Genomic DNA, 12,081 nt, shown 5'->3' with positions numbered 1-12,081 from the left:
AACCTTACCAACACTGTTGTTTTTAGGGTTCCGCAGAAGTACTGAGTGATTCAGAGGTACGTGCTCTAGTCAAGACCGGCTACATTCCCACGTATCAGATTGAGAAGGCAGTCAACAACCCCGAGAGAGGCGTTGGCATCAGACGACAGATCGTTGGTATCGCAGGAGACTTTGCTCATGCGCTGGACGAACTGCCCTACCGTGATTACGACTACAACAAGGTGGGCAGCTGGATTTACTGAATTTTAAAATTTGTTATTCAATTGTATACAATTGTATTGATAACTAAGTCATCAACATTGAGGTTTTCTTTCTTGAACTTCCATTTGAAACATCACTGTTGAGGAGTGTTTAAATATTCTTGATTCAAATGGCACCATTCGTTTTGGGAAAAAGTTTGAGGTAAATTATCAATAAGAGTTGAAGTCTTTATTGTTTCAGGAACAAGGTTCAAGGTTAAAAAGTTGATAGTTTCAAAGGTTCTGAGGGAAGAGAAGTTAATGGTTTTGAGTTTGAGAATGCTTCTTTTTGTTCTAGTTTAGCTAAAACAGTAAAAACACATTTGTCTTCTGTGCTACAAATATCACATCACACCATTCAACACTCGCTCTGCATTTTTAGTCTTAAACTACTTTGTCAAAATTATGTGTATATATATATTAGCGAATTTCCCATATAGGGAATAAGCTATTACCGTAGTACTCATGGTAAGACCTGGACCCGGGACCGATTTTTTTTTTTTTTTTGAGGTCCCTAGAGGCCAAAAACACCATCCGTTCAAATTCATATATATATATATATTTATATATATATTTATATATATATTTATATATATATATATATATATATTTATATATATATATATATGTGTCCGTTAGCGCGATAACTCGAGCAAAAATGATCCGATTTTAATGAAATTTGGTACAAACCTGTGAACCTACGTTTATTCGAACGAGTTCGCGAACCAGCATGATTGAACCATGGGAACGGGGGTTTATGGGGGCTTTTATGGGGTAAAAATGGGTTTTTCCCATTTTTGACCCAAAAAACATAAAATTTTGCAATTTCTTTCCAAACAATTTTGTAGAGCTTAAAAAAACAAATAATTTAGTATATTGAAGCGTTATAATGCGCCTAATGGTTACGGAGAAAATTCCAAAAAATTGTAAATTTAAAATTCTCATGTTATTCTTATGGAGAATAAGTAAACTGTTGTAGTTTGCTTGTTTATTAACATGTTTTGCCCAAATTTGGAAAATGTTTTTATTTCTTACTAACTATTAACATTTTACATAAAAAAACACTTTCACCCTCCCTGTTGCAGCAAACCTAACTATGTGTTAAACTGATTCTATTTAAATAGGGAATAAATGTGATATTTTTAAGGAGATATTTTAATGTAAATCCAATCAGGCAAATGGAAATTCGTTTAGTCTGCAGGTTTGCTGCGGCGGGGGTATATATATATATATAGTAGTAAGTAATAAGTCTCTCAAAGTATGTACAGAATGTTTATAGGCTAAAACTGATACATTTCTAGTTGCCACCTATTATCTCATTGTACTCTAGGTGCTGGGAGCCTGTTGTGAGAACGTGATAGGCTATGTGCCAGTCCCAGTGGGGGTGGCTGGGCCACTACTGCTAGATGGCAGCTTGGTGTATGTTCCCATGGCCACAACAGAGGGTTGTCTAGTTGCCTCCACCAATCGTGGGGCTCGAGCACTACTCAAGTGTGGCGTGCGCAGTCGCGTGGTCGCTGACGGGATGACTAGAGGTCCTGTTGTACGATTCCCCTCCATGACTCGTGCTAGGTAAGTCGTTCTGTCGGATTTTATTCTAATTCATTATTTTCAATTTTAAAGTAAAAATTGTCATGCTTAATAGGTTACCCATTATTCAGTATTATTGCAGTTTCTAGTATTGGAACTGGGTTCTTAAGGTTTAATGCTGTGAAGCAATCACTAAATATTTGAGTGCAGTTTGTTCACACACTTGTTTTATTAAAAATTCACTAAGTAAGTTTTGATGCGACAACGCTAAACAAAACAGCTAAAGTACAACTTAAAAATTAAATACGTATGACAATAAATTAGAAAAATAAACACAGTTTGGTTCAGGTTAGGTATAAAAAATAATCAGCTCTCTTTGAAAAAATTCAAACAAATGGAATACACTATTTAATTAGTTACAATAAAGGTTTAAATTACCTGTATCCGTCAAGTGATCCTGGTTCGTAGTTGGTTGACTACAGCTGTTTCATGTTAATAACATCTTCAGGTCAAATTCGTCAATGCATTGATTTATTCCATAGAATGGTCGTCATAAGGTTTAAAGTTCACAAAAAAATAACACATACACGTACACAAAACATTTAACACTGATTGGCCAAAACACAAAACGAAAAACCGCGTAACATCGGACACGTACGGCGCCGGTAGAAGGTAGGTCATGACCTACCTATAGGTCTCTACCGGCGCCGTACGTGTCCGATGTTAATTACACGCTTTTTGTTTTGTGTTTTGGCCAATCAGTGTTAAATGTTTTGTGTACGTGTATGTGTTATTTTTTGTGAACTTTAAACCTTATGACGACCATTCTATGGAATATATCAATGCATTGACGAATTTGACCTGAAGATGTGTTAATATTAACATGAAACATCTGTAGTCAACCAACTACAAACCAGGATCACTTGACGGATACAGGTAATTTAAACCTTTTATTGTAAAAATCAGTGATCCAGTGATACTAACAAAATGAAATTTAATTAGTTGTTAAACGCATCGCATACTGACTTAGTTTAAACAAACTAGTTCTTATAATCTTGTTAAATATCACATAGTTGGTAAATACATTTATTTTTTAAGTAAAAGAATATTAAAATTTCATCTAAAAAGTGAGCAATGGCTTTTGTCAAACACAGAGCATTCATACCTGTTGTAACATGTCGTGTTGTGACAGTGAGGCGATGGCATGGATGCAGACTCCAGCCAACTTCCAAGTGATGAAGGACAGTTTTGACTCGTCAAGTCGTTTCGCTCGACTGACCAAACTGCACATTCGCATTGCTGGGAGATTGTTGTTCGTCAGGTTTGTTGCCACTACCGGTGACGCAATGGGCATGAACATGTTGTCCAAGGTAAGACGGTTGATTCTATTATTGGATAATGAATTGTAATTGGAGATACAAGTTGTCCGGATTAAATTAACTTAATGTTGGGAAAGACAGAGCTATCACTCAACTGTTTGGGTACTCCAAAAGAACACTTGTGACAAAAAAAATGTTAGTACTGAAATATATTTTAAAAAAGCCAAAAGGCTGATTAGGATAATTTTTGAAAATTGAATAGAGTTTAGCCAGCGAACTGAGAAGACAGTTTTGTGAGAAAGCCACAATGAAACTGACATTTCTCATTTACCTACTCTCTGAACAAGTCCTATCGAGTATTAGGACAAAATGTCAGTGTTATGTTTCGTGTATAGTATATGAGTCCCTGGACTCTAACTGTCTTAGGTGTTTGTACTGAACTCTATTCCCTTTCCAAAGATTTAATTCTGAATTCAATCTTTATTTTAAATTACCTTGCTCTGTCAAGTGATCTTGTGTTTGTACACTACTATAATTTTTGGAGAATCACAGTTTTCAAGTGTGACCAAACATCTGTAGAAACTGTCAAAAGGATATTCAGATTTAGCAAAGTCTCTATTAAAAGAGTTCAGAATATGATGTTTTACCATATTTGTAGATTATTTATTATTGTATTTAGTGATGTATTGTTAACAGGGAACAGAAGTCTCCCTGAAGACAGTTCAAGAGTATTTCCCAGATATGGAAGTTCTCAGTTTAAGTGGAAACTTTTGCTCTGATAAAAAACCTGCTGCTGTGAACTGGTAAGTATTTTATTTTGAGCTAGAAAAAATTTATTTAATAATGTCAGTTTCCTTTGATGACGACAGAGTTTTGTGATGTTTCAAATCACGTCTAAACTTTCAAAATTATCTCAAATATGATTTTGTTGTCTTCAGGTTAGAGTGATTATAAGTAACATATAAAGCATTGTTGTTGGAGTAGTAGGCTTACATGAATAGGAAAGGTTCCTTTACACTCTGAAGACAAAATTTGCCAGTAACGGTGAAATATCCTTACTGGTTTGTACTGTACAAGTTTTCATCCATTCATTCGTACTGTATAAGTTTTGTTTATTCTTGCTAGTAACATGTGGAAATAATACCCAGAAAAAAGTCTGTGTAAGACTACATTACTTACATAATCCCATCTCAGCTCAACAAAAAAATTGTTTTTGAATGCTGTTGTAAGCCTTGTGTAAAATTTGTGATATTTTTGCTAGTCTTCCTATAACAGATATTTTTAAAGAACGCTAATAATCCTGCATTTTCCATCAGCATTAATGGCCAAAGTCCGGGAACTTGCCGGATCAGTGAGTGTCTACTGTCCATTGGTGTTTCATCTATTTCGACACGGTTGTCGCCCGAAGACCACCAAGGAATCTCTCCCATTCATGTTGGAATTCTATTTTAAGCCTTATCACTTTTTTGCCCTAAACTAAATTTTATATGTCATTTTTAATTATTTTTTTAAGGATCGAAGGCAGAGGCAAGTCCGTGGTGTGTGAAGCCGTGGTACCGAGCAATATTGTGACATCTGTGCTGAAGACAACGGTCGCTGGGCTGATAGACGTTAATAACAACAAGAACCTGATAGGCTCAGCTGTGGCAGGCAGTATAGGTGGTTTCAACGCTCACGCAGCCAACATCGTAACAGCCATCTTCATAGCTACGGGACAGGTTAGTCGCTTGATTATAGTTTGTAGATGAAGAAGTGGCTTCTAGTGAGGTTTTTGCTTTATTTTTATCTTTCTCCATGTGTTAGCGAATTTCTTTATAGGGCCGATTTACTTTTTCATTTTGATGTCCCCAGTGGTCAAAAACATGTTCGTTAAAATGTTTTTATTAATGCCCGTAAACGGGATAACTTGAGTAATTTTGGTCTGATTTTGATTCAATTTGGCATAAACGTGTTGGGCTGGATACACTTGAATGAGTTTGCGAACCAGCTAGATTGGGCCATGGGGACGGGGTTGTTTTAAATGTTAAATGTTATGGAGTTTTACAATTTTTCAAAAGACACTTTTTAAGTGCTTATCCTTAAAACAAAAATGTCCACTTTTCATCAAAACCATCAAGTGAAGCTTAAAACTAATAATTTTGTCTATTGAAGCATTATTGTATTTTTAAAGGTTACTGAGAAAATTCAAAAAAAAATGTACATTTGAAATTCCCATGTTATTCTTATATCGAACAAGTAAACTGTTGTAGTTTGCCTGTTATGGATATATTTTAATAACATTTGGCAAATATGTTTATTTCATACTATATTATTACATTTGAAAAAAAAACACTTTTTCCCATCCCGTTGCAGCTAACCTAAGTACTTGTTAAAACTAATGTTATTTAAAAAGGGAATACATCTGACAAGTTTAAGGAATTTTTTGAGTCATAATACAATCAAACAAATGGGTATTCGCATATTCTGCAGGTTTGTTGCAGCAGGGGTATTTTAATTTTCTTGGTTTAAAGTTCCTAAAGAGCCTTATAGTGTTCCTCTATATTTATATTCAATTAATATAGTAGTATAATTCCTATCATAGTTCAAAAACAGCAACAGCATAGCATCTTGTAAAGCAAGGCTCTACCCAGGCAAATGCTACACTCGCCAGACTGTTGCCATGGTAACACAAATTGTGTAAGTGTAAACATAAACATTGTGCAGACACTCCATTTGAATTAGTGCTACAGCTGACTCGGCAGGCCACTTTTGTCTTGTCGTGGCCTTGTAGGAGAGAAGGCTATGGCAATGGTCCTTCAGCAAGCATTTTCATATAATTATTGAATTTGGACACTGAAGTAGACATCCATATTTTTGAACCACATATGTAGGTAATTCGGTATTAAAAAATAACATGGTTGAATAAGCCACCCACAAAGTATGATACTGTCTAAATTTCTATTTGCTTCCTTAGTTTTGTTATGGTGATAGTTTAGAATACTGTAGTTTGCAATGAGTTCATTTCAGTTTGGCTTGGTTGATCGGTTGGTGTGTTGGACAGAAATCAGTAATTTATATGTCCGTGGCTCAGTTCATTGTCAATAATTTTTTATCTGAAACTAGCTACATCTTTACATGGGAATGTAATGTTTAAGTTGTATTGAAATTCAATGATTTTATTATGTAACGTTGGAGGTTAAGATTGTAATAAATCCTATAAACCTAGGCACAAGGGCCTAGGTTTATAGGATTTTTTGTGAGGAAAGTAGGATTACCTGGTTGGTAACAAGAGTGCGTTTGTCACAGGACCCAGCGCAGAATGTCTCCAGCAGTAACTGTATGACACTGATGGAGCCGTGGGGAGAAGACGGCAAAGACTTGTACATCTCATGTACCATGCCTTCAGTAGAGATAGGTACAGTGGGAGGCGGCACACAGCTACCTGCTCAGGCTGCCTGTCTGGACATGCTGGGAGTCAGAGGTAAAATAACCCTCGTACATTCTAAAAAACAGGATATTTTAGAATTTGTGTGTTTTATATGCTGTTTGCAAGTTGTTTTTTTTTTTTACAGGAACTGTCCAAATCCTAGTCATGTTACCAAGCATAACCTCTAGGATGACAACCCCAAACTCCCTCCCACAGCTAACTTAAAAAAACGAAAGGTTTCTCTATAAGTGGTTTAAATACCTGTATTGTTATTGATGGTGATCCTATTAGATGCAGTGGTGACTAATTTTGGCTCAATTTGGAGCCATTAGCATTACGAAAAACGGAGTCATCACTTCTTGATGATCCAAATCTAGTTGCCACTGCAACAACCTGGGATGGTGGCGTTGTCCTGTAATTCAGCTACTAGGAGGTCACAAATTGTGGATATTTATAGGCATGTACTGTGGATGCGATGCTCCCTGGTGTGGATTTATCCGCAGTACTATCCTGATAATTAGACCAATTCGTTAATTACAAGGAAAAAATGTGGTTCGGATTCCAATAAACTGTTGGTCCCTTAGTTGCCATTGGCTGTATGGGCTAGTAATTAACAGCTGTGTCTAAGGAATATGTCGGCCTTAGTCACTAACAAGACTACAAGATCGCGCAACTAATCCTATACTCATACTTCACTCATATTTGGGTTAAAATACGCACATAGTGGCGTCCCCATCTTAAATAATTGATTGATTGATCCAAAACTAGTTGCCACTGCAACCAATAGCATTATTATCAATAAAGGTATTCAAAGTTAATTTACTCATAACATAGGGTTATTGAAATGTGCAAAATACTAAGAAAGGAATGTTGTCAAGTGTTAATAAGTAAACTATAAATAATTAAGTACCAATTATAATATTATATATTATAATATCAGTAATCAGGAGACTATCCATCATGGAAATTTAAAAAAAGTAAGTAAAATCACAGGAAAGTGAGGTAAAGAGGAAACACTCCATGGTAAACTTAAGTGGTGTCTAGAGCAAAGCCCAACACAGCCCCCTCACCCTCATGAACTACAATTCTCATGGTGTAGGAATAAGACTGTGTGCCCTGTGCGATAGTAATCTTCGCACAGTGCTCGCAGCTCGGGCTCATCCTTGATTGTCACAAGTATATGTCCGGCAATGAGTTCATTGTAACTTAATTGTTTGTCTAGGTCCTCACGACAGTTGCCCTGGAGAGAACGCCAACACACTAGCAAGAATCGTCTGTGGCACAGTGTTGGCTGGCGAGCTGTCTCTCATGTCTGCTCTCGCTGCCGGACATCTCGTGAGAAGTCACCTCAGGCATAACAGGTAGTCTTTGACATCGACAATTTAGTTGAGTCTTTACTGACAGCAATATGTGTTGGGCTTAGTTGTTAGACGTTTAAGTGACAAGCATTTGACTGTTAAAGTAATCATACAACAAGATGTTTTTAATTTCAGAGCTGAAAAATCACTAAAAAATAAACACACAGGGAACTTATTTAAGAATTGTTATTTTATTTATTTATTTATTTATTTTTTGACAGCTGACAAAAACACAGATATGTATAACCCTTTGAGTGCCAACGTCCGGGGAACCGGACGTTTTTAAAACGAGCCAAAAGTGCCGACGTCCGGCCGACCGGACGTTTTTAGAACGAGCCAAAAGTGCCAACGTCCGGCTGACCGGACGTTTCGTAGTGATCGAACAGTTGTCATAACAACCGAATGGATACTCGGATTCTTTTAACCCATATATTAACATTGAGTCGAAAGTTACTAGATGCGATACATCAATTTTCGTTGGTCGAAATATCGAAAATTCGATTTTTACGAAATTTTAACCTAAAAATCGCCAGATCGCGCTCGGCATTTTTAGCGCGACCTTCGGGAAAAATCATCGGCATTTTTTGAGCGTTACTTTTATTTCTCACCTGGCACTCTAAGGGTTAAGTATAGTAGGTGAATAGTTTGTTGCCAAAACAAGTGGCGAAGTGCAATTATGTAGATGTGGATTAGTTGGTGAGTTGGTAGCACAACGGAATGTAAAACCCAAGCAGCAATGTCATCCACATCTTGATGTCGCCATTTATTTCAGTACAGTTCATGCTTACTCCACCGATTCCCCTATTGCTCCATACATTTCAGACAGGGCCCTTGGAGACCCACGTTGACCGGCAAACTCAATGTTAAAAGAGGCAGCTAATTTCTTTATTTGTGTCTAAGAGTTATTTTGTTCCAGATCGTCTACAACCACCCCTCCAAGCCATCTTTCTTCGCCCAACTTATCTTTACAAACCTCGTGCACTAGCTAGTGACTCCAGTGATACACTTCGGTTGTGTTGTGCAGCTCAGCTCAAAATACCTGTTTTAAACTAAGACTGTGTAAATATGACTTGTAAATAATACGATTTGATTAAAGTTTTATGTAGAATTTGTTGAAAACTGTTCAGATGTGTATTCCTTGTTAAACATGTAGGGATATGTGTTTTGCTTGTTAGTACTGTGGCCTAAAAAGTCTTCCCCAACCAAAGAAGTTGAACTAATTTCTATAAATCATTAACTATTTTCAAACTCAATGTAAAAAAAAACTTATACAAATTTAAAGTACCGTAACATTGGATTTTCCAATATGTGTACTAATTTAAAAAGGTGCATGTATCTATTTTAAGGATTTTCTCCAGATTCCTTTCAAGGTGGACCTGTTTTTATATTTTTTAATATGAAATAGTTTCTAAATTGCTATCTTATTGTAGTGTTTATTGTTAAATATTAAAACTAGTGTTTGTTTTTGTTTGTTCTGTGACCAGTATTTTATGTAGGTTTTAGGATTTAGTTATAATTTGATAACTGTTGTCTCTTGGTATGTCTGGAATGTTCCATTGTAAAAATTATATTTTTTAAACATTTTTATTTAGTGGTTGTAAACAATTACTGTTGCCATTTTTAGAATAACTCAGCTAGACAATATGAATTTAAACGTACTGCCAAATAACTTCATTAGATAGTAGATATGAGAAATAGTTGACTTTTAACTTTATTCTTGTAACATTGTTGATTATATTTTTATAAAATGAATGTTTATCATATTTTTTTATAATGCTTGAAAATGTTATACTTACCTACTTGAAATTTTGTTAACAGTTAGTTTAAAAGTTATAAAAATATTTCGCTCAAGATTCTTTTTTTTAAGCTTTGACTATTAATACAACTTCAGTATCCAATAGTCAATGGTTTAAGATTGAATGTAACCTGCTTAATGTTATTTATGTGCAGTATCACTTCTCCTTGATTTGAGGTTTGTCATATAAAAGATGACCGTATCAGTCTTTAAGAAGAAAATTGTGGAACTTGGTGCGAAACGTCTTCCTTCATCTCTAAAAGTTACTTTTTGGAGAGTAAAATGAAGTGAAATGTTTCTTTAGCGGTTCACTTTTGGCTTCATTCTAAGATAAAGACAGACATTGTTTCTCAAGAGTGGTTTTTATTCACAGACAGTTTTTTTTTTTTAGAATTCATTATCTTGTGTTTACCAGATTAAAGTGTGCACACATAACCAAATATCTGCATTAAAACTGTAAATTTGTTTATTTTCTACTATAATCAATGTTTTGTGAATAATATAATTTGCGTAGCATAAAAAATTGTCCTCTTTTAGAAAGATCATTGTTACTGTACCAGTTAATTTGTATTATACAGTAGAACCTTGCTAATTCAAATTTCAGAGAGAATATATTTTGAAGCAAAGGAAGTCTGAAATATAGCGAGTTTGAATTATAGAGGTCAGAATAAATACAATTTGAATTATGGAGGTTCCAGTTTTAAGTGTAGAGAGTTTGAGAGAACGGAGACTAATGAACACATCTTGGGAACATCAATAAGAGCGTCATTTCAAGTTTCAACAGGCATATTTTTTCTCCTCAATTCAAATTACAGAGGCTTACAGTAACACATTTTGAATTGTAGAGGTTGACTTCGAATTTTGGAGGCAACAGTTCAAATTATAATAATCAAGGCCAGGGCCTGATTACCCATTAGGCTAATTAGGCTGGAGCCTAGGGCGCCAGTCAGCCAAGTGTTTTAGGGGGGCGCCAGACAGCTAAGACCCTAAGTTGGGACCGGGGGCGTAAAAAATGTTTTATTCCAAAAAGGGATTCGCGCAGATAGGGAATGAGGCGGAAAAGGGTGCGTTCGGCAGATTTTCATAATCATTATATCCATATATAAAGCCCAAAGTACTCATGAACTTTTGAGAAAACTACAAGTCACACCCCCATAAACCGTATACTTAAAATGTTCATCATGACGAGAAACCTTGCGCAAAACTATCCATTATTTCATACATTGCCCTTTAAGGTCGTAACTTCTTTCTAAAGGGAACTTTCCATATGCCTAATGTTAAAAATACCTCAGCTGTACTTATTTGTTTATTTCAGCTTAACTTAACCAATTTATTTATGAAGCCCGTGGGTTACAGCTAGTTTATAGTAATAATTGATTTGTAAAAACATTTTATGATACTTTTTGTTGCAGATAAATACAGATAAATGCTGTAAACTAAGTAATTCCATCTAAAGGTCCTAATAAAATTGTTATAGGCCTAGATGATTAACAGAGTTAATTCAGAAAGTACGTATATTATTGTTTGGTTTTTTGATATTTTAGGTTAGGTCTACTTTTGATTTATACCAATCGTATGATTAATAAAATGTAAATAAATACATTATTTTTAATAAAAAAGTTTTACATTCCTTGAACAACCGATTTGTTACTATTTTAAAAGTTCCTAATCAAACCATGCATTAATTATTTATGATCAGTTTTCTTTTGTTTTTAAATAAACTGAATATTAGTATAATTCCTTAGGCCATTTTAAATTTTGAATTCAGTATTAGTATTCATTCTTTGAAATTTTGAAAGTGGTAGCAGAGAGGAAGGGTAGTGAAAGGGAGGAGGGGCGCGCGAAAAAAACATCAGCCTACTGGCAACTAGACCCTTAATCAGGCCCTGATCAAGGCTCTAGTATGTGCAAATTTGAATTAGAGGCTGCATTAAGCGTAAAAATCACTTTGGTTTATTATTTTTCAAATTTTAGAGGTTTTCTGGGGGGGAGCAGACAAACATTACTAATTATAGTGGTTTTCGAACTATCGAGGTTCGAATTAGCGAGGTTCTACTGTAGAAACTAGAAACAAAGCAAAACATATTTGCTAATGTAGTTTTACCTTACTCTAATATTTTTTATTGCAGTTTATAGTGATTGTATTTCGCATTATGATAAAAACCTCAAAGAGATCATTTTAATCATTCTCTCGAGATTTACCTTATCTGCATGAAATAATGTAAAAATTATTCACATTTATAAAAACTTCTATTAAAATATTAAAATTGTTAAGTTTGATATAAAAACCATGCTTTATTGTTTGGATCTGTGTTTCTAGTCGATTATATTGTTTTATGGTTTATTTACGAGTATATTCATCCATTTTTATTGTTTCATCCTGGAAGGTACTTTTCATTTATTCTGTTATTATTTCAATATAAAAGTGTCTGAT

General features: G+C 35.0%; 1 protein-coding gene across 2 annotated transcripts in view; it reads left to right on the top strand.

The window, feature by feature from the left end:
- The window catches only part of LOC128996230 (3-hydroxy-3-methylglutaryl-coenzyme A reductase), a 64,715-nt gene extending 53,453 nt beyond the window's left edge, over positions 1-11,262 (top strand). For both annotated transcript variants that reach the window (XM_054421384.1, XM_054421385.1), the window contains exons 11-18: positions 27-221; positions 1,570-1,811; positions 2,962-3,139; positions 3,785-3,891; positions 4,602-4,806; positions 6,374-6,548; positions 7,717-7,855; positions 8,769-11,262. In XM_054421384.1, the coding sequence (XP_054277359.1) occupies positions 27-221; positions 1,570-1,811; positions 2,962-3,139; positions 3,785-3,891; positions 4,602-4,806; positions 6,374-6,548; positions 7,717-7,855; positions 8,769-8,841 (1,314 nt within the window). In that variant the 3' untranslated portion in view covers positions 8,842-11,262. The remainder of the gene's footprint in view (positions 1-26; positions 222-1,569; positions 1,812-2,961; positions 3,140-3,784; positions 3,892-4,601; positions 4,807-6,373; positions 6,549-7,716; positions 7,856-8,768) is intronic.
- Positions 11,263-12,081: the final 819 nt, after the last annotated feature.

Source organism: Macrosteles quadrilineatus, unplaced genomic scaffold (assembly GCF_028750875.1).
Source record: "Macrosteles quadrilineatus isolate MER2022 unplaced genomic scaffold, UCM_ALF_1.0 Scaffold_6__1_contigs__length_79288215, whole genome shotgun sequence".
NCBI classification, from domain to species: Eukaryota; Metazoa; Arthropoda; class Insecta; order Hemiptera; family Cicadellidae; genus Macrosteles; species Macrosteles quadrilineatus.
Note: the sequence above shows the minus strand (reverse complement) of the source record. Positions and strands in the feature narration are given on the sequence as shown.